Genomic DNA, 23,047 nt, shown 5'->3' with positions numbered 1-23,047 from the left:
TCACAATGCATTTTCCAAATCTATAAAAATCAGTCAATGAGAAATCTAAATTGGTTTCATTGTTGAAGTCACAGTCAATTGATCATTGTCTTGGATTGTTAATATAATGCCTAGAACACATTGCTTGTGTGACCTTGTGTGAGCCTGTAAGCATCATGGAACCTGTTGCGTTTTTTTTGGTTTTGTTTTTTACAGCACCCATGTCAGAGTAGCCTGTGTGAGCAGTGCTAATCAGGTGTGGCTCAGTTGCCTGTCAGCCGCGCACATCTAGAGAAACGGTGTCTTAACGTTTTTTTTTTTGCATGCTGTGCACAATTGTTAGCAGAAATAGACAGTGAAAATGGTCTTTTAATATTTAGTTTGTGTCTATATCCCCTTTTATTACAGTTAAACTGTCTTTTTCCGTCACAGAGATGAGGAAATACAAATATATCTGTTTTACTAAACTTTCCTGCTTCTGTTTCCAATATAAAAGTACTCTGAAAACATCTCTGTCGACAGAATCCCATCAGTTGCTGATACAAGACATTTTATTGTGAACTATTTGGAGGACCAAGTGGTTGACCATGCAGGAGCTTGCACGACTTCATAAATGAGCAGAAAATGTGCTTATAAAATGTTCAAATACAGTACTCATAGCAGCAGGCGGCCCCGAAGAAGCTGAATTTCAGGAATTCTGTCATGCTTTTGTAGTATATAGGCTAGTTTAATACAGTGTCAATATGGACGGTTATGGTATTGTATACTGATATACTCTGGTTTCTTATTTCACGGTTAGTGTTGCTAAATATCTGATGCGCATACTAATACAGGTGAATACAGGTAGAGGTTCAGTCATTGTTTTTTAAGTAGTCATAGTTCAAGCCCTTGTTTTTTCAGATGAAATTTAAAGAATATAAAATGTTTTGTTATAGGCCATTTATGTGTAAACGTGTTGATACACAGTGGTTTCTCATTAGAGAGGAAAGGGAAAGGATGGAGGAGATTGGGTGTAGGAGAGAGAGACAGAGATGATTAGACGGACACATTGTAGATAACTACAGATGGGAGGAAGAAAAAGTTGAGCGCAAAGGAAGATTCATATATCTGCTATTGAAGCAAACTGCTATTGATCAAATATCCACACAACAAATGCCTTTTTTCACTTCAAAGAGGGGTAGGGGGGCAGAGAGAACAGATGTGTGTGTGTGTGTGTGTGTGTGTGTGTGTGTGTGTGTGTGTGTGTGTGTGTGTGTGTGTGTGTGTGTGTGCGTGCATGCGTGCGTGTGTGTGTGTGAATGAGTTAGGTGAAAGAAGAATGTGTTTTTGACAGTTCAGCTGATTAAGGTGCTGGCAGTGAGGAGGAGGGTGGAAGTTTAGAAAAAAAGAAAGGGCTGAAAACTGAGTGGGAGATAAAATGATTTATGAGAGATCTGAAAGGAGAGATAAATGACAGCCAAAATATCAGATTGCAAGAATGGGACCAGAAGAAAAATAAAGCAGGTGATTAGTGCAGAGAGAGAGAGAGAGAGAGAGAGAGAGAGGGAGATGAGAGGATGTGATATCTTCAGACGCTGCTGTTTTCCTCTTCAGCTCCAGCATCTCTGCTTTCAGTCACACGTGCAGATGCAAGCACATAAACGACACACGGAGAAGATTGTGCAATAATCCCAGCGTGTGTTGTGAGGCAGCTCTGCACTGTTGAGAAGTGATGACTGTATGTAAATTGTGCTTGGATGGCTTGTGTGTCTGTGTATCAAGTTGTCATAAACTCGTTTATCAAGCAGACACAGCCATATCGCTGAGCTACATCTGCAGCTACTTCTGCACATGTGGAGCAGCTGCATGCGCTGTGTGGTTTTCATCCTCTTTCCGTTCCTGTCATATTTTTCCTCATTCAACTGCTTATCGTTCTCTTCATCTTACTCTGTCTTTTAGCCATTCAAGTTTTTATCCTCAAGACCTTTTGCCAGTAAAGCTCTCAAAAGAGTTGAGCTTTAACCCACTTTTTAAAAAGACATGAAGTAGGTTTAAAATGACAGTTCAACAGAATAGTCTGTGTTTGGTTGAAGCTTTCTACACCAATTTTTATATCTCTTTGCCAGCAACAGCTTGACCAGAGGGATTATGTTTTTGTGGCTCCACCCTTCTCATTCTTTCAAGAGTGCCTATAGGGAATTTCTGTAAATTTGGCATAAAAGTCCACTTGGACTTAACAATGAACTGATTTTGCTGGTCAGTGGTCAAAGTTACTCTGACCTCACGTCTGTCCCATTGTTATGAACACAGTTTCTCATAAATGCCTTGATGGAATTTCTTCAAATTTGGCGCAAACGTTCATTTTGACTCAGAACAGCTATCTGCATATGCATACAGAATCTGTAGGCAACAGTACAAGATTTTGAAGATTCTGTGTCCATTTGTAGTGTTTGTAGTTGGAGTAGTATTGACCATGATCAATCATGATCATGTTTGAATGGTGTGTAAACAGTCTTTGTGGAGTACAAAAGAGAGGCACAATGCATTTGCCAAAATCTTTGCCTACATATCTGCTTAATACATCAGTTGCCTCAGTGTATTAGCTGTTGCATCTAGAGGCTTACCGTCACCTGGCTGATAACTAATTAGAGGTTGAGGTCACTCTGACCTCCCAAAACACATTTTCATGCTTCCATGATGGTGATAGCCGTGGCTGGAGGCATGGCTAGCCTTCCATCCATCCATCCCATCTCAGGAAGGAGTTATGTTAAGAACACCTTGTGGGAATTTCTCCAAATTTGGCACAAACATCCACTTTGAGTCCAGGGTGCTCTGATCAGATTTTAGTGGTCAAAGATGGAAGGTCAAGGTAACCCCACCCGTTGCATTCTCATGAATGTGATATCTCAAGAACATCTTGAGGAAAGTTTTCGTCAGATTTGGCATAAACATTCACTTCGACTCAAGAATGAACTGTTTAGAATTTGGTGGTCAGAGTTCAAGATGACTCCTACCTTGTTGCAATCTTATTCTCGTTATGTCGACGCCTCAAGAAGACCTTGAGGGAATTTCCTCAAATCTAGCACAAATGTCAACTTGTACTCAAGTATAAACCAATGTGAATTTGGTGGTCAAAGGTCAAGGTCACTGTGACCTCACCAAGCATGTTTTTGGCCATAACTCAAGAAGTTATATGCTTAGTTTGCCAAAATTTAATACAAAGGTCTAATAGGATTCAATGATGAAGTGATGGAATTTTATATCTAAAAGTCAAAGGTCAGCTCCACATTGGCATCGTAATTTTTTGCAAAAACACTAACTTAATGTGATTACCCAGAAACAGACGGGGAGATTTGGTCAGATACTGAATTGGTGACACTAATCTCGGGTATCCACCTTCAAACTCTGTGGACTGTACACATTCTAGTATTACTATCAAATAATCACCTTCTGTAGGCTTCAGAGGTGGCTTCACAAACCATGGCTGCTCTGGTCAGTTTCAATTGTTGTACTTTGTATTGGACTCAGAGTAATTGTTTTTCATCTTCTGGGAAAAAAAAAGTTCAAAATATCCTCAGATAGACTCAACAACACTCCTGCAGAATAGTCCACAATCTCTAATATTTTTATCCATGTGCTCAAGACAGTATGGTCATCTAAATCTTAATGCATAACTCTGTGAAGTTTGCAAACATGCATACATACATACAAGAGTGCTGGCCTACTGTTTTTGGATTTCTCAGAAAGCTTCTATGCTATCTCAGTTATTGGCTAACCTCTTGAACCTCCCTTTTTTTATCTGAATTGTTGCTTACTATCACCATTTACTTTCTCTATAAACAATATACGAGAAAGCAGGAAAATTATTACAACCTGTCCACTTCTCTTAATCTGCGTTAAATATGACACAGCAAACTGATGTAAAACTTCTACTCAGCGGTGCTTTGTTTTCTCTGTAGAAAGCACGGACTCTGGAAAGCCAATGTGTGAAAGAGGACAGAACCATTTTTCCTGACCTGGAAAAGCAAGAGTCACCTACTAACACACTCATCAGTGCCACGCTAGATTGAGAAGGAAGTGTATTGTACTGTATTGTGGTGAAGTAATGGGTGTTCAAAACATGTTTTGCATATGAATGGGCAGTGGAGAAATGGGGTTTGCTTTATGGTAGGCTATTTATTGTAACCAAAATTAATTTGTGCAAATCACAGCTGCTGTGCTCCAGAAAAGCCGACCATGGTTAATAAAAAATGTCCTGATTTGCTGCATCATATCAACACTCTTCACATCCTCAATGCAGACTTGTGTCTGTCTTGCTTTTTCAGTGACCAATGGGAGTTATTCTTACATGGATGAGGAAGAGGAGGGGGAACTGTATGGACATGACGCAGAGTTAAGCAACTCTGCTCAACACTCCTACCTACAGGAAAGGTGTGTACAGTGTTTCTTTTTGTTACAAAGTTGCCATACAGGGTGCTTTGCACATGTAGTAAATGCAAATCTAAATTATAAATGACAACAAATGATAGATGTAGAAACAGGAGAGTTATACAGTAGCAGTGAGAATAAAATAATTGATGGCTGAGACAATAATTACTGAGTAGAACAAACACTTTCCTTTTCAGTCACTGCGTTTAGTCGTTTAGATCAGTTCTCTTTGTTGTTTATTCACTCTTTTCATCAACACTATCTTCTTTGCTAAATGATATTCAAATATCATTAGTTTCATATTTTGTTTGAAAAGTTATGTTCAGTGTGTTTTGCATTAAGTGTTTTAAGCTAATTTGTCATTGCGGCTTTTGTTGCCAAATATTTTGCCATTCATTGTTATAATTTCAAAACTGTGGCTTTGCTTTTAACTGTAAGCCAGTCTCAATCACATCAATCACTGGCGCTAGATTAGCATTCTTTCTCATGTTGTTTGTAAAATGAATACATTTAGAAGATGAAATCACATTCTATGTTACATTCTACTTTAAAAAAAGATAAAGTCACTACGAACAGATCTTAAGGTTTGAAATATAAGTGTGCAAAGAAATAATGATCTATCAACAACTTTGACTGTAGTGAGTGTCCAAATAATTTTTTCCAGGGAAACCTCTCACACTTCCAGCCTGGCCCAGCCCCAGTCTCCGACCCAGAGCCAGACCCAGCGGCAGTTCCAGCATGTTAAAGCCTCCAAGAGCATGGACCTGGGTACGACTCAGAACCAGCAGCACACTGGTGGGGAGATATTTCCGTTTATCTGCTCTGCATGGTGGCTGCATGCATCTTATCCTCACATAAATTTAAATATTCCTGCTGATGCATGGCTGCTGCACCAACGGCATGCTCCTGAAAGCCACATGCAGAGCGACACCTCTGCAGACATGCGCTGCATGCAGCACAACTACATATATACTCACATCTACATATGACGGGGGGGGGGACCATTTATGCCTGTTGCATGATTTGTGAAAGGGCAGAGAGAGTTCATTGCCTCTTTGCTTTGCAATGATATTATTTAAGACTTAAACTGCTCCAGTGGCTGGAGAACACTGATTTCACTGTAGAAATATCAATCTATGACACATTTTCGTGTATAAAGCTGCAGTTGCACAAATTCATTTGCTCTCATCCGTTCAACTCTCATTTATTTTTCTAAAATTCTGACAAAGAAAACAAGAATAGGTCACAATTTTGTGTCGCAGAGTTTGAATTGAGCATCAATTTGATCTTTTATTTTTGAAAAAAAGTGGTGGCCAGTATGATCCTGCGTTGCACGTCAGCTTTGTCACCTGTTGCTCTCTGATAACTGATACTCTGATGCCACGGTTCATCGACCTTTCAGTGATTGTTAAAAAAAAAAGTTAGCTTTAGAAACGCGTATGTGTGTAGTTATGTCTGTGCTCATGCATACATCTGTGTAACATGACAGTGGATGGCACAGCAAAACAAAAGCTTATTGTTTCAAATGTCAGTTCCCTCAGTCTTCCTCCTCAAGCTGGCTCCACTGCCAGCCCTATGACTGTGTGTGTGTGTGTGTGTGTGTGTGTGTGTGTGTGTGTGTGTGTGTGTGTGTGTGTGAGATTGAGAGAAAATGAGACAAAAGAGCATGAGACAAGTTAAATAGCACAGACATCCAATTCTACATGAATAGCCGACTAATGGTATGTACTGCACTGTATGTCTGTGCATCACCTCCTTTGTATTTTACACACTTGATCGTCACTGAATGTGTGACAAACAAATTAGGGTTTAATTCATTATTGCTTGAATGGCATGATGTGTTTTCATTGCCAAACCATCAAGCAGCAGTAATAACAGCTTTTTAAAATGTGTCTCATTCTTTTGCTGCTTTTGTTGCTTTACTGACAGTAGTAGAACAAGATGTAGCCAAGCCTAAGATGTTGTTGTGCCTCCATGATAGCGACAAACGTGGCCGGAGGCATTATGATTTCAGGTTGTCCGTCTGTCTATCTGCCAATTCGTCCAGTTCTCACGAACGTCATATCTCGAGAATATGCCTTGAGGGGATTTCTTAAAATTTGACACAAACGACCAGTCAGACTCAAGACTGAACTGATTAGATCTTGGTGGCCAAAAGTCAAGGATCACTGTAAACTCGTCTGTTGCATTCTTGTGAATGCAATATCTCAAAAATACCTTGAGGGAATTCCCTCATATTTCACACAAACGTCCACTTGGACTCAAGAATTAAGTGATTAGAATTTGGTGGTAGAAGGCCAAATGCCAAGGTGACTGTTACCTCACAAAACACATATTTGGCCATAACTCTAGTATTCATATGCTGGTTATGAAAAAAATCACACAAATCTCTGAAAGAATAATATAATAAAGTGATAACAATTCATATCCAAAAGATCAAAGATCAAAGATCAACTTCACTCCAACTTTGCAAAACACTTTCCTGGCCATGATTCATCGCCATAATTCAGAAACAGAAGGGGAGACATTTGGTCAGATACTGAATTGGTGACACTAATCTAGGGTGCTCACTTTGAAACTGTGCTGATTGTATAGATATTCTGTGCTGCCGGTTTGAAAATGTTTGTGAAGCATCCATCCTTTCACAGACATGGATTTAAACTGTTTGCGGAGGCATACATTACCTCAAGGCTCTAATTCTAGTTTTATATCCAGTTTTAAGGAAGGGACCTTACATCCTCGGGCACAAGTCTGTTAGATCCCCTGTGCTGTGTTTCTTATTCCCAGGCTGGACTCTCTCTGTATAAAGTTCAGGGGAACAGATTTATCACATATCACAAACAAGTATAAAATGCTGGAAGTGATAGGAGGGTGTACATAAAATGCAACATGTATGAAAAAAATTCAAAAAGCACATTTTTATGTCTGTAATAAAAAATACAATAAGAATCAGTGCGCCCTCAAATAGTCCATCTCTTTCATTACTGCTGTTGAGGGGTTCACAATGGCAGCCTAACCTCCCAGGAGGATTTTTGTGCCATCTCATGGGATTGGCAGCTTCAAGTCAACCCAGAAGGGCAGCTCAAGTTCCCAGAAAACATTGCAACCAGTCTGCACCACCCAGACATGGTGTTGACATAAAAGTCTGTAAAGCAAGTGGTAGCTCTGGAACTTACTGTCCCCTGGGAAGACCAGATTGAAGAAGCCAAAGATGCAAAAGGGCTAAATACACTGTTCTTGGAGAAATGGCTTGAGAGCCCGTTGAAAGCCAGTCAAAGTTGGGTGCTGGGACCTTACTGATCATTGATCATAGCACACTCCCAAACTCCGTGGAGTAAAAGTACTGCAGTGTAGAAGAGCGAGTAAAAATATTCTGGAGGCTGTGGTGAAGGCCATGTGGTGGCTCAGAAAGTGGGATCTGTGTTCCATGGCACCACTTGGACACAAGTTGTTGACTGATCACCCCTGGCTGGGTCTGAAGATCTGGTGTTGAAGACACGAAATACCCTATGACCCCGTACTCATTACTAAAGATGTGTTCAAATAGCACCAGAAGTTGTAGAAGTATGAAAGTCCCTTCAAAAAAGTCATGCCAGCATCGACTTATGATCAGTAAGATAGTTTGTTATTGAGAAAAATGTTCTGTTAAGAATGATCCGGTAATGGTGCCTGCTCTGTTGTCATGTGAGGTGGCTTAGCTGGCTAACACATGTACAGGTTCTATGTTTTTACAGAACAGGATGTTCTAGAAATAAATGTTGATAATAAAAGATTATTGAGCCTCAGAAAATCTTGTTCTAATCACCACAAAATATTATCCATAACCAGGTTGCTAATGAGGAAATAAAGTCAGCTAACTTGAGCATCAATTAGCAAATATTTCTTTGTCAGCACACGTGCCTTTGCGTAACGGCTTGGAAATCAGATTTTGCTCATTAGTGCTTGATGTAAATGCCTGCAGTTAGTCATATCAGCTCTATATGTGGTGTAAATATAACATTTCTGTAATGTGTGGTTCCTGTGTAACATCTTTTTATTTTTTTTTTACAAACGCACAGATGCCACCTTAAAGGTAAAATGTTCCCTGTGTCATCCGTTTCATGTGCTCTTATAGAAGGATACAAAATGTAAAGTTGGAAAAGCACAAATTAGTGGCAGAGTTACTCTAAAGATGCTCATTAAAATGTTCAAAATCAGGTGGGGTCACGCAATTTAGGCTACTCTACCGTCTTTGACAACACAGACGGAGCTTGCTTTCAGAACTAACAGTGAGTGAAGCCAGCTTCATATTGGAATCTTGTGTTTTGTTGCCCCTGATGGGACAGTGCTGACAAACTGTTGAAACTGGGACAGACTTTAGACAGTAAAACTGACAGAACTGTTTAAATAAGGACAGGATATTTGTGGCTTAAAAACTTACAGACATAGCCAATGCCGATCTCCTTTTTTATGCCTCTGTGCCAGCAACAGCCATGGCTGGAGGCATTTTGTTTTTGGGTTGTCTAACCGTCTGTCAGTCCATCTGTCTGCCTGTCCCATTCTCTCGAACTTGATATCTCAAGAACACCTTGAGGTTTTTGGGGGTTTTTTTTCCAAAAAATTTGGCACAAACATTCACTTACTCACTTAGACTCAAGGACAAACTAGTTCAGTTTTGGTAGATAAACGTCAGTCCATCTCATTCTCCTCAACAAGATATCTTAAGAACACCCTGAAGGGATTTCTTCAAATTTGGCACAAACATCGATTTAAAGTCAAATATTAACTGATTAGATTTTGGTGGTCAAAGGTTAAGGTCACTTTGACTTAGCATCCGTTGCATTCTTGTTTTTGATGTTTGAAGATACTATTTGTGAAGCATCCATGCTTTCACAGACTTGTATGTAAACTGTGTGTGCAACTTAACCGGTTTATCAGAGGCATACAACAGCAAGGAGGTAATTCTGGTTGTTCTAATGATCTTATTGGTGACATTGTCACGGACACATTACAATATTTATCCTTCTTTCATTGTTTTTCAAACAGCCCAGTGAGTAGTTTAGGTCGGACAAGAGTTTCGGAAACGCTATTGTAATTTGGCTTTTCAAACCTTCCAGCATTTAATGTCTTCAAACACTGTGTGAACCTACTGCTGATAATAGCGTGTAATTACTGCATGCCATGATTTAAGTCAGTGTCACAAAAGTGCATTGTGCACTGCAAGAACTATATTTTAAGAAAATGTACTAACCAGTACTATGTCAGTCCATGGTGTGTTTTGGCTGTTGTGTGTTTGTGTGTGTGTGTGTGTGAGTGTGAGTGAAAGTGTATGTGTTTCTGCAAAAAAAATACAGAGGGAGAAACAGAAAGCATTGTCAGCATTTCATTCGTGGGTCAGTTACATAATTTCATTTTTCTTTAATTTGTCCTGATTTCATTTTCAGACCCAGGCCAATTAAAAATTTAAGAGTGATTTAAGATTGGTTCCAATTTATGAACTCCCTCTCTGATTCACGCTGTCCTCACTCACTCGCTCCATCTTTGTCTCTTGGCCTCTGTCTTTCTTTGTCCTTTTCCTTGTTTGTAGGTTATTTTCTAGGTTTTCATTCACATTCTGTAACCACAAATATGAAGATAACAATTCCAGTTCTCTAACTTGATGTGGGATAAGGCTCTGTAGGTTCTATTTGATTTAATCAGACTGAATTACATGTTAGTAATTACTTTAGGTCAAACTTGATTTTTTTAAAAAAGTGAAAGCCCTTTTAGTTGTGAAACCCTGCCTAATAGCTGTGTCTATGTGCATCACACACGTGGCATCCACAGATCTGCTGAAGTAGGCACACAAACACGCACACACACAATCATCTTCAAGCTACCAAGCTGCTGAAGCAGTCCTGTTGATTCACCGCAGACAGATGCCGTCAGACACACACACGCGGATAGAATTACCCTTTAGGCTTGGTTTTCATTAGAAAAGTATTTGCTGGGAGAAGCCTTGTTACTGTTTGGTTTCTGTGGTCTCAGTGTGTGTGTTTGTGTGTGTGTATTTGTACGTGCTACCAGTCAATGTGTTCCTTGTTGGCACTGGCGTGCTTTGTGGCTTTAAGAAGGAGGGAGAAAAAGCAAAAGAAAGACTGTGGGAGAGGCAGAAAGTGAAATGGGGATTAACACAAAGCAATGATGGAGAGAATGGTGATCAAAGGAGAGAAAGAGGGAGGATGAAATAGGTGTAACTGGAGGAAAAATGAAAACACTGAGAAGAAAAGTGAGGGTAAAGGGCAGAAGGTGAAAGGGATAGACTGAGGGATGGTGGCAAAAACAGAGGAAAGGGGAGAAGGGAGGGTGAATGACAAATGAAGTGAGCGAGAAGAGAGGAAGGGAAATGACTTCAGTAGCAGAGAAGCTGACTTAACATCACAGGAATAAAAGAGCGGCTTCTCCACCATCTTGTAAAACAAGACAGAAAGAATAATAGTGAATGATGGTGAGAGAAAGGGAGACTGAGAGGAAAAAATGCAATAAGGTTTAAGTTTTTAAGGATAAGAAACATGTGGACAGCAGTTTGACTTTTGCACATCTGACAAGCTGGGAACAATAAATTAAAAATGCAGAAGTCAAGGGAGGGTTGGAATCTACATAGTAATGGAAAGTGTGAGTGCATGGATGTGTATTAACATGTGTTTCTTTTGTTTCAGTGGCCGATGAGAGCAACGTGGGATCTGTGGTTGGAAATGCTGCAGGTAAGGCTAATCCAGACAACCCATAACTGCATGTCATCAATGCCATAGACAGAGAGGCAATGAAAAACACAAACATCTTCAAACTGCTGCCTAAATTTCAAAGTGTTATCCATGTTATTAATGTTAAGGATCATAAAATGTTTAAGTGAGGAAAGAGCTGAAATCCCAGACCTAAATAAAAATCAGGGTTCCCAGTGTCATGGAAAACCTGGAAAAGTCATAAAATTTCACAATCACCCTTCTAGGCCTGGAAAAGTTATGAAATCAGTAAAAATCATTGAAAGTTATTGGAATTTTACTTTGCGTAAAGAAATGTTTACAGTTGTCTTTCATCAATAACCTTTCCAGCAACGTAATATAAAAGCAAATTTATTTTCGGTAGCTGTCATCATAAAGTCACTTTAATATGTCTCAATTTGTAACATTTTGTTTACCATCATATGCATTTCTCCACTTGCAATCATTTGTCCATTCTGTCTCTCAAACTGTAAAAAGAAAGTATTTGTTTTCATTTTTTTTTTTAATTGTGTCCAGGGTGCCATAAAGCTTTAAGTTGACTCAATTTTGAGAGGACACATTGAGGTAATTCTGTAATGATTCAACTTGTCTTTTCAAATTCAGTCAACGTTAAAAGGCAGCGCAGAACTTTTTAAAGGTTAAACACATAGTTTCTGTTGTGTCATGCTTGTCATGTCTCTTTTACTTCCACAATGCTAGCATGATATCTAAAATCACACATGGGAGTGGCATGATGCTGTGGTTGTTTTGTTCTGTGTAAAAATGGCACCACAAAGGAGAAACTTTGCAGCTGCCCTATAACTGGATCTCTGTGTAAAACAGGCTTATGTGATTGCATTTGTATGTGGAGTGACTAAATTCCTGATCAGAATGAATTGCAAGCATGTGACGAGCCCTGCTGACTTACAATTTGCCACCACTATAAAATAATTTAAGCAAACAAAAACTGTATAAATTTACACATATTCTAGGGTATTTAAGAAACTTGTCTTTGTCCTTTGTCCTCTCATCCAGTTTAATATTTTGTTCTGTGAGCAGTCAAAGCAGCCTCTGCTGTTTCCATCACTTCAATGAGTTCTCCCCACCATCATCACTCTATGTTCAAAGTCATTATTTACCATCTTGCATTCTTTCCGCTTCCCCCTCTCCAGTTGCATTTACATGCCACTTGACTTTTTCCTCTTGCATCCCGCTTCTTCTATCTCCTATACACTCGTCTCCCCTCTACCTTCCTCCAGAGATATACCCTTAATTTGGCAGAAGTGCATATGAAAGTAGGATTTCCAGAAAGACTGGAAAGAGAAGAGAAGTACAAGTCTATGGCCACTTCTTAAAGACGCACATGGGCAGGCTTGTTTTTTTAAGAGTACAACAAAGAAAGACGATATGAGGGAGGACACACTCATCTGAGAGAGAAACAGAGATTGATGCTTCAAAACCTTTCAGCACAGTAGGCTGCGCGCACATTTTTTTTTTAATAAAAGTTTGATGCCAAACTTTTATTTCTCACTTTGCCTTGAAGTCTCCCCCATTTCATTTGGAGCTGCTTGAATGTAAGAGCACTCTACCTTATTTCACTCTGTGTGTGTCTGTCGTGCTGTCTGCCACTTTATTGTTGTCAATCAGTTCAGCCTTTATCCACCTTCTGCTGCACATGGTGGTATCGACTTTTATGTACTAGGTTCATAACCATTCTGAAGGGAGCAAGAAAGGCAATATAAGGAGCATAAAAGACAAGATATGGAAAGAATATAAGGCAGAATTTTAACACTTATTTTATTAGAGCGAACCCCTTATAAAACAAAAAAGACTTTAATGTTCTTCTAACAGCTGAAAAGATTGGGAAAATCTTTTTTTTCCCTTCCTCCTGAGTTTTCAGCTTCTCATCTTGGCTTGGAGCTTAAGTGTAATCGTTGTCGAAAAAGCACGCTTTATGAGCCAGAACTTTGGACGGTGGTTAAATGTGTTCTGGACAAGAAATAGTGATGTAAAAAGGAAGGCAGGGGAACATCTTGTGCAGGAAAAGAGGATTACTTCAGAGGGATTGAAATGGTAAACATGGAGAGGTAAGGCTTTGTGCGAAGAAAAAGAAAAAAAAAACATCAAATACTGTACAACTCTAGTGTCATGGATTCTGGTTGCACATTCTGTAGGTTTCCAAAACAAAGCTTGTGATTGTCAGCAAGCTGTTTATATTTCTGTCAGCCTTTATTAACTGTATCGACTTTGAATGGCCCTGTTCACTGTCAGAAAACTGTGAAATGGAAAGACCTTGAGTAACTACTATTTGCTTACAGGTGTAAAGTGAAATTTGTCTCACTGTCAATGACTTTTCCTGGCGTTTCAGTAACTGAAGAAAACCTTTTCTCTCAATGACAGAACGAAGTGAATGAAATAAAGTGAGTTTGAGAAATGCAGCTGGTAATTTCAGATGAACAGCGCAGCAAAGTTGTGGAACATGGCCAGATTAAAGGACACTGGGGGGGAGTAAAAAATGGGTAAAAAGTTTAAACTTTTGGAACACAAAGGTTTCTTGGGAGAACACAAAAATATTTGTCTTTTCTTCACACATCTATATTCTTCTCCTGCATGTTTTTTTCATCGATTAATTTTTTTCTCCTGTCTTTTTTTCCACCAATTATCATCATTCCAATCATTCCAACCTTTTTTTCTTTTCTCTTGCATCTTTAATTCCACTAGTGATTTTTTCACTAGTGATTTTTTTTATCCTTTTCTTTTAGAGATGAATTATTTTGCCCTGCATCTTTTTGTCACATCATTGTCTTTTTCTCCTGTAGTTTTTTTCACTAGTGATTTTTTTTCTCCTGCATGTTTTTTTTCTTAATTTTTTCTTTTCTTTTTTTCTATTTTTAACAATTTTATTTTTTCCCCCTGTCACCTAATATGTATTGCTGAACGAATGTACTTTATGAGATTTACCCTGTGCTGTAATTCTTTTTTTATTGACTAAAATCTTGGCTATGTGGCAATTTCAGTAAGTTTAATTGAGTCCTTTTGTTTACAATGGTATTATCTGTTGTCACTCAATCTAAATTGACCTGAATTTTAGGTTGCAGTGATATCTGAAAGTGTCCAAGTGAAAGCTCATTTTTCATTTGCAAGCGTAGTTTTCCCAACATACTTTAGCCGTGTTGTCCCGGGTAATATTCCTGTTAAATGTCCGGTAAAGCTTTTAAGGACCCATATTATTTTTCCCCTGTTTGATTTCCAGATTTCTTTTTTTATCTTTTCATTCCCTGTACCTGTTGCTTGTCAGTGTGTCTCCTGTTTTACAATGCCACAAAAACCCAGAGAGCTGTTAAAGAGAGTGTGCGCCTGGCAAGCATGACAGTTTTTTCCAACCCCCTTTCCTTTCCTCTAATGTATTTTTTATAACTGAAACGCTTCCAACAGCCCTGCGCTGAGACGGCAGGCAGCTGCATGGACTTTGGTTAGAGACGGGTGGGTGTGGGACGGGGTCCTGGGAGGTGAGGAGTGTAAAGACAATGACTTCTGGGAAAGATTTTTTTTTCACTTCCAGCAATGGTCTTTCCCTTCACATCCCAAGAAACCACAGGGCACCACAAGTACACACACGCTCACACACACACACACACACACGCTCACACATGAAACTATTACCGTTATGGTAATGTTATGGTAATGGAAAGTCTCCATCATCCTGTGGAAAATGTGAACCTTGGAAGATTTCATATTATATTATAATGTTGCAAAATCTGAGATGCAAAGTGACGGAAATGGGAGAGTGTTTTTCAAAGTGTGTGTGTGTGTGTGTGTGTGTGTGTGTGTGTGTGTGCGTGCGTGCGTGTGTGTGTGTGTGTGTGTGTGTGTGTGTGTGTGTGTGTGTGTGTGTGTGTGGGAACGTTCCCTGAAAGTGAGCAGGGTGTGTGTCACTGAGTGGGTTTTTGTGACTAAATTGTGACTGCTTTAAATTTTACGTGAGTGAAGGTTGCAACTGAGAAAATTTTTGAAACTCCCTTCAATAAGTTACAAAAACAGAATACTTGTCTTTAACAAACACAAACACTGTGCATGCATGCGTATGTGCATGCATGTGGCTTTGTGGTCAGACTTGGATGATGTCTTTGCGGCGGCACAGAGAAATACGAGCTCAATCATTCCAGTAATAAACCAAATAAGCTGCGAAAAAGGACACATGAAACACACTCACGGTGACAGAGGGGATGCTTCCAAATAAATTCTAATTACACATCATTCAGTTCGCTGTTAAAACATACAGTATAGCTGTACAGATGTGACAGTGTCATGGTGAAAGACAGAAAAAAAAGAATCCAGAATATATCAGTCCATATCTTTATTGACTGATTTTCTTCTAAAGCCACTTTAAATAGGACAGTGCAGTCACACACTCAGCTGACACGACATAAAACAAATGGTTGCAGCTGTGTTTCTTTCACGTGTTTCCCTTTGGTGATGGGGACTGCCCGGAGCTGTGTGTGTTCCCAGAATCAGAGTATTACAGATGTTTTTTTTGTGAAAATAAATGAAGAGCAATAAATATCCACAGAAATTATCAAAAAGAGGAAAGTGGTGATCTGTGTGAAGATACCAAGTGTGTGTGAGAGTAAGTGTGTGTTTGTTTGCGATAGAGTATGTGGATGCATGCTCATCACGTGTGTGTGTGTGTGTCTGTGTGTGTGTGCACATGCACAATTGTCTTCAGCTCTGCACTCCTAACAAAGGCTCCCTGGTTCTGCATGTGAGTGTGTTCAATGGTCGCACAAGTCATAACACAGGTGCCTCTCAAAAGAAGTAGCAACTGCTAAACTTGTCTCATTTCATGGAAATGTTCTTATTCATCTATACTTGTGTGCGTGCACAAACCCACATCCTCAAGTTTTCCAAGCAGTAAACTGGTGTTATGAAAATACTCAACAGCCAAAATGCTCGTCTGCCTTTGTCGTACTTTACTGTTTTAATGTCTTTGTATTGCCGTATTGTGGCTCCTCCAACCCACCGCCATCTCTCGCTTCCTGTCACTCTCTTGCTCTCTCGCTCCCTCTCTTCCTTGCCAACGCCATTCAGGCTTAGAGGCTGACAAACAGGCAGAGGAGCTTAGAATGAGCAGCATCTCTCTGAAAATGTGTGTGCGTGTCGGGGGGCCGGTGTGATGCTGTGGCAGGCTGGTGCAGTCCATTGTCTGAATCTCTCCCTAGTGGAACTTTGACTTTGACTACGACAGTCACACACTGACAAGACTGTGCCAAAACTGCGTCTTTGGAGAGCCACATCCCTCTATATCCCACTCTCTCTCTCTGATTGTCTCTTCACTTCACTCATCTCTCTCTCTCTCTCTCTCTCTCTCTCTCTCTCTCTCTCTCTCTCTCTCTCTCATGTTTTTCTACTTTTTCTCCCTGTTCTCATTGTTTCCTGGTCTCTCAGGCTCTTGCAGACTTTGCTGTGGATTTAACCTGAAAGCCACCTTGTTAGGCTGATGTGGATTGATGGATTAATTTGTCACAGGGAGAGCAGTGCGTCTTTCTGTGCTCCCTGTGCGAGGTTTTGTGCATGTGTGAATCTCACCACATGTTAGTTCTTCAAACCTGTTCTTAGACACAGAATTCCAACAGCTGAAGTAAGCAATTCCGGCTTCTCGATACCTTTATCTGGTGCTTGTGTTTTTCTCTACAAGGTATTTGCCTTTGTCTGGTGTGTTTAGCACACGCTGAAGTTTCATTGTCTTTTTGTGTGCTCTCGGCTGCCTCTCTTGTATATTGAATGCCCTTTGACCCCCCTCCATCTCCCGCAGTAAGCCAATAAAGGTGAGCAGTAATCAGGAGATGGTCAGCGCTGTCGTTTCTTGCTGGTACAGCCATTCATCTCCATCAGGCTCTACACACTGATCACTGACATGTACTGTACTGTATTTTGTATGATGCTTGAGACAGAGAGAGGGGGAGGCCATTTGTTTCTGTCCTGGACTAATCAATTACCTTCCCTATGATGGATTTATTTTAGAAGAGTTTTGTGTGATCGTGGGGAAGTGTGTGCGCTCGCTTGTGTAGAAAATAGATACTTTTTCTAGGTTATTCTAGTTTCTATCTCAAACTACAGGACACCACAGCCTCATGTCTACCAAGTCCGTTTAGTTCTTTAAACACTGGAATGGTTATTTTTAATAACAATGAAATATTTCTGTTGGGCTTTAAATAAACAAAAACTTACCAATACATAGAACAATATATAAAACAGTGCAATACACACCCCTAGACCTGCATATACAGGATGGAAAACATAGCCCAGTTAGAGGATAAATGAAAATAAAAACAAAAGAAAGAAAGAAAGAAAAAAATAATTAATTAATGAATTAATCAAAATAAAATAAAACTTAAGAAATATTGTTGTTTTTTTTTAAATTTAAGGTGCAAAAGGTCTCCCAAAATATAATGGGAATGGCTGCCAGATTTTCCTTGAATGGTTATTTTTGCGTTTTAATTGTCAAAAGTTGTGGATGGTAGCAATAGAACTGTAGCACGCGGGTAAATTTGACTTCTCCACAAAACATGAAAATATCAGTGCAGAACTGAGAATATTGTTTAAAGACATGAAAAGGACACATTGAGCACTGTTGGGAGTCATGCTGGGTACCTTGTTATTATGGGGTGGTTTCTGGCTGCCAAACATATTTTTGCACTATAATGTCTAAGTATATCTTTTGAAGCTATTGCTGTTCAATGCTGCAATAAACTCAGCGGGAACCAGTAAATACTGACATGAGGGTGAGAATGATGTCACATGTCTTTACGGTTTATGATGCCCGTTCAATTATTATTATGGAGCCCTGTGGGATAGCAAAACCTCATTTCATCTGCTGCGAGATTGAACCACATAATGCACATGTAATATACAAGGAACTGTTGCTCAGGGGAATGATTCTTCCTCAACAGCTTTATCTTACAGCAGATACACACTTACATATACTCTCACCAGTGCACACAGAGTACATCTCATAATAATAACAGTATGAATAAACTTTATTTACAGAGCACTTTTCAGACAAGGGATGAAACTGAAAGTACTCCACAATAAAAATGCAAAAAAAAAAAAAAAAGAACATGATTAGACTTTTAAAATACACTCCATGATAAACAAAATATAATAGTGAAGGTAAAAAAGTACAGAGACCAGTAAGACTAGTAAAATAAGAGAATTAACATAAAATATTAATTCAGATTCTGAAAATGCTATTGTCTGACATGGCTCAACATACAGTGCAAAAGAAACTCGGACAATATATGCTATAACATATAGCATCTTGAAAAGAAAAAAGACGTTCATTAAAGCCAGACTAAATAATTAGGTTTTCAGCTGTTATTTAAAAATGGTCATTTAGCCCATATCTCTTGCGCCCAGGCCACACTCTATGTCTGTGTGCTTCACAGAACTCTTTTATTTTTTCATTCACCCACCCATATAACAGTATAGAGCAGCCATAGCGCCGGTGTGAGCAGCGCTGCTCAGGTCCAGCTCATCTAGAGAAACATAGTGTCACCAATTTTTGTGAAAATAGTCTTTTGATAAATATATTATATATTAAAGGGGGGTATACATTATACCCCCCTCCTTTACTACAGTTTCAATGTTTCAATTACAAATATAACCATTTTTCTCAAAGTTTCCCATTTCTGTTTCAAAATAAAAGCCCTTCATAATGGGTTCTGTTAACAGGATTCCCTCAGTGGTTTATACAGGGCTTTTTAATGTAAAATGTTTGTAGGGCCATGTTGTTGAAAAGTCCGTAGCATGCACAACTTTCTAAATGAGTTAGAATATGTGCTTTTAATTGTGAATATACAGTCGTTTCAGCAGCAGGCAGCTCTGCAGCAGAGGTGTGGCAACCACGCTGTCAGTGTGAACACCCTAAGTGATCAAGCGGCAGCAGTTCGGTGAGGTTGACGTACACACTGCTCACACATGCAGCTTGGCCTAGGCGTTATAGTTTTTGGAATGGTATTTAAGCATTTTGGAGCATTGTTAACAAAAGCTGTGGTGTCTATTTTCATGTGTGTGTAATTGTGTGTTTTTAAAAACCCAGCAGCAGAAGATGTGAGAGCTTGTGAAATACTATAGAAATGTATGAGCATGAGCAACATGAGCATAAAAATACAAAACACATGAGGGTGTATTTGCAGAATTCAGTTTATGTCCTGTTAAACTAGAGCAGAGCAATGTGGAGAAAAGAGTCACAATATCGATAAAATATCAATATATTGCACAGCTCCACATGAAAAATTCACTAATAGCATGAAATAATGGTTGCACACTGTTTTCTTCACACACTATATCCTGCTGTAGAGACTGGGTTGTATATTGAAGTGTTTCGGCTGTGATGTAGCATTTTTAGCAAACTCTGCATTGGAGCTCGAGGGAACTTCCACGTATGGGGTGCTGAGAGAAGCTGAATCTCTCCCTGAAACAGGGTCTGGGTGGTTATGATGTCGAAATAGAAGGCGGCAGTTTAGTTGCATCTCCTTATGAGAGCTTCTGAAGTGTGATTTGGTGGACTAGAAGTTGGTGCTGTTGTTGAATCTGCTGGCTTTGTTGCCGCAGCCTGCTGCCAAGCCGCTCCTTTGTGTAATTTTGACTTTCAAAGTAGCCCGTTGCCTTCCTGCCAACAAAATAGCCTTGGGATAGCTTGGCGTTTCTCTCTCTCTCTTTGTGTTTTGTTTTTATTTTTTATTTTTTAATACTTTCTTCTCTCCGACTCTCTCTCTCTCTCTCTCGCTGGTTGTCACTCCCATCCTCTCTCTTTCATTCCCAGGATCAGTCTCTTTGTTTCTTTTTCTATAGCATCCTCTCACGGTGTCTGTTTGTCTCTGCCAACCCCCCACTCTTCTATCCTCTCCCTCAAACCACTTTGTTACTCTTGTCTTGCTTGTCATCCTCTCTCTCCCCCTCTCTCTCTCTCTCTCTCTCTCTCTCTCTCTCTCTCTCTCTCTCTTTAAAAGCAGCTTAATTCTATCATCTTACAGTTGGACAGCAGTAATTACATTTATGACACAAATCCTGCTACTCACAGCAAATACCAAGTGTGTGTGAGAGTAAGTGTGTGTTTGTGTGCGATAGAGTATGTGGATGCATGCTCATCACTGTGTGTGTGTGTGTGTGTGTGTGTGTGTGTGTGTGTGTATGTATGTTTGTGTGTATGTGTGTATGTTTGTATGTTTGTGTGTGTGTGTGTATGTATGTTTGTGTGCTGCTCATTCCTTGATAACCCAGCCCAACACCACTAAACTATTTATAATACTATTTATCTCATGCTGCTACCCAGCCCTATGCAAACAGACACGTTTGGAATCAGAGGTCACACTGTGCATACATACTGTGCGCTCTTCTGTGTTAGACTTCTTAAACTGACCGCAATTGCCCTCCAACTTTGTCGTTCCCCAGCGTGAAACGAACCTTGACCCCTTCTCCTAACGCTGAATTCAAATGAGGAACATCACACACAATTTTTTTTTCACATGGAATGTATTAATCTACGGAAAGAAATGCATGACTGAACACTGATGTGTACAAATCTAGGCATGTCTTTTGAGCCTAAGTATGGTGGATTATGAATTCACTGTGAATGAAAAACTGAAAAACGTCAGAGGCGGGTTTAACTCCGAGGGCGCCTGTGTTTTGAGAATGTTGTCGGCAACTGCATGTTGGCTGAAAGAGTTTTGTGATTAAAGTGTGAATTAAAGGAATAATACATCAAAAGTCATGAACAATGTGCGTTGAGCTTTTTCATGCTCTTGGTGGCCTTGGTTCTGGCAGCTGTAATCCACAGTCTTCAGAGTTATCAGACTGCGGATTATCTATTCTTAAGAATACACGCCACTCTCAACCCTAGAATGGACAATTTTACTTTTGCATGAGGTATGTCTTTAAAAATTGTTTTTTTCAATATTTGTTAAAGAAAACCCTAGTGTGCTCTTTGGCCAGTCTAATAAAGTTTCTGCTACATATTGCTTCAGGCTGTTTCCCACATCCCTGTTAAACTTCTGGAAGTTATTCATTCATTTATCAGTGGTCAAAGCAAATGCAGATGCTTCCATGTAGATGTATTATATGCCACAATTTAGCAACTGACACCCTATCATACCCTGTCACATATATGAGAATGCTGAGCAGAGTCTGTTGACCTTGACTTTTAATCAAGATGGTTAGAAGAAGAGACCCGAGTAGCTAGTTACAAAGAAAAATACATATTTGCAAAACTTTGGAGGCTTTACTGCTGTAGATAGTAGGCTTGAAGTTGATATTACCATCACTTTTGACATATTGTGGGAGGCAAGTTTCAGTTCATGGACAAAAGTGAGTATTTCACTGAGGGCACATAGAAACCTTGTTCTTTGTGGGTTTTTTGTTTTTTATTATTTTCTAAATCTTGTGGCATAAAAAAGTATCCATTATTTGTTTTGGGTTTTACAACTAGAGGTCCAGGAAATATTCCAGTAAATCTAAAAATGTTTCCTCTCTTTACGACTGCAAAGTGACCAAAGTTTGGAAATGACATCCTGGCTTTTGTGTTGAATTACTCAAGACTTTATTCATACATGCATAGTGAGAAGGCTATGGCATGTTGTGACCCTGAATATGTGATAGAGCCACTGTGACTTCAGACGTTGGTTTGTGGTCTCTTTGAAGCCTTGAGTTTGGCATTTTGGTTTTCACCATTTTGGATTTTTTTGAGCAAAAAGTGATGAGAGGGTGGAGCAATAAAGGAGTGACAGGTGGCAACCAAAACAATGTCTGTCGCAGTCTGTAAACATATTTGCTATTCTAGCACAACAACAATAAGTTTTGGCATCATAGGTAAAATTTGGCATTGAAAAAGGAAACACTGGCGGTGAAACTTAAAAAAAAAAAAAAAATTCCATCTGAATAACACAGCAAAATTCAAAACATACCAAAATAGAAAAAAAAAGTTTGAATTCTTTCTTTTTTTACTGTGGATATAATTTTTATTCTTTTTTATTTTTTCAGTGTCAGTTGGAGCCACCTTCAAGTGGCTGTTCGGAGAACTGCAGTGTTTGACACTTCCAAGTTGGCTTCATTTTTTAGCCCCGAAGGTCGCCGCTTGGTTGTAACAAATCAATATGATTTACACTTTGTGCTACATATGAGAAATGCAAATCGGTTCAGCTCTGTCAAAAAAAACCAAAAAACTGTGGAATCAGACTCAGGGTAGTTTTCAATACACATCAATCACAGAGCACTTGCATGATGATTTCTACTTCAGTATGCATTTGAATATCATGTGGACTGTGTTTATGGATGGGAGATTCACATGTTACGGCCCCTTGTCCATCTCCTCTCCCGGCAGCCGTCTTACATTATGCATGTGCATACATTCTATGCGTTATTACTCTTTGTGTGTGTTTGTGTGTGTGTTTTGTTAATGGTTGTTTAAATAGATGTGGAAGTCACATTAGCCCTCTCATCTCCTCTGCCTCAAGAAAACACACACACACACACACACACACACACACACACACACACACAGGAGTTGTGTGTATGGGGAATCATTAGCTAAAGTGATGCAGGTTTAGCTATCATGAATCACAGTGGCATCATATCGACAAGTCAGAGCCAGCAAGGAATCCAAAATGTGTGTGTGTGTGTGTGTGTGTGTATGTGTGTGTAGCAGTGTGTAAGGATTACCAGTATTTTGAGCTGGCAGCAAGCCCAGCCTGCCTCCCCTCTTGCCCATTTTTCTCTGTCTCCCTCTCTGCCATCGTGGTATTCCCCTGAGGAAACTTAATTTGCTCTCTGCCCGTCATTGCTCCCTCTGTCCCCTTTTCTCCCCATCTTGCCCACCATCAGTGTCTCCTCGTTTTAGGTGGCGAACAGCAACGAGCCAAATTGGAAGCACACATTACCTTCTCTCC

At 39.6% G+C, this 23,047-nt stretch overlaps 1 protein-coding gene across 3 annotated transcripts in view; it reads left to right on the top strand.

Moving 5' to 3' along the window:
- The window catches only part of pard3bb (par-3 family cell polarity regulator beta b), a 258,510-nt gene that overhangs the window by 114,526 nt on the left and 120,937 nt on the right, over positions 1 to 23,047 (top strand). For 2 of the 3 annotated variants that reach the window (XM_088083030.1, XM_042494371.2), the window contains exons 15-17: positions 4,284 to 4,389; positions 5,051 to 5,181; positions 11,064 to 11,108. In XM_088083030.1, the coding sequence (XP_087939156.1) occupies positions 4,284 to 4,389; positions 5,051 to 5,181; positions 11,064 to 11,108 (282 nt within the window). The remainder of the gene's footprint in view (positions 1 to 4,283; positions 4,390 to 5,050; positions 5,182 to 11,063; positions 11,109 to 23,047) is intronic. The other variant, XM_088083032.1, reaches the window with a different exon arrangement.

Source organism: Plectropomus leopardus, chromosome 10, assembly GCF_026936395.1.
Source record: "Plectropomus leopardus strain MGB_pleo_1.0 chromosome 10, ASM2693639v1, whole genome shotgun sequence".
In the NCBI taxonomy this organism is placed as follows: domain Eukaryota; kingdom Metazoa; phylum Chordata; class Actinopteri; order Perciformes; family Serranidae; genus Plectropomus; species Plectropomus leopardus.
The sequence above is the reverse complement of the archived record's forward strand: the minus strand, read 5'-3'. Positions and strand labels throughout refer to the sequence as shown.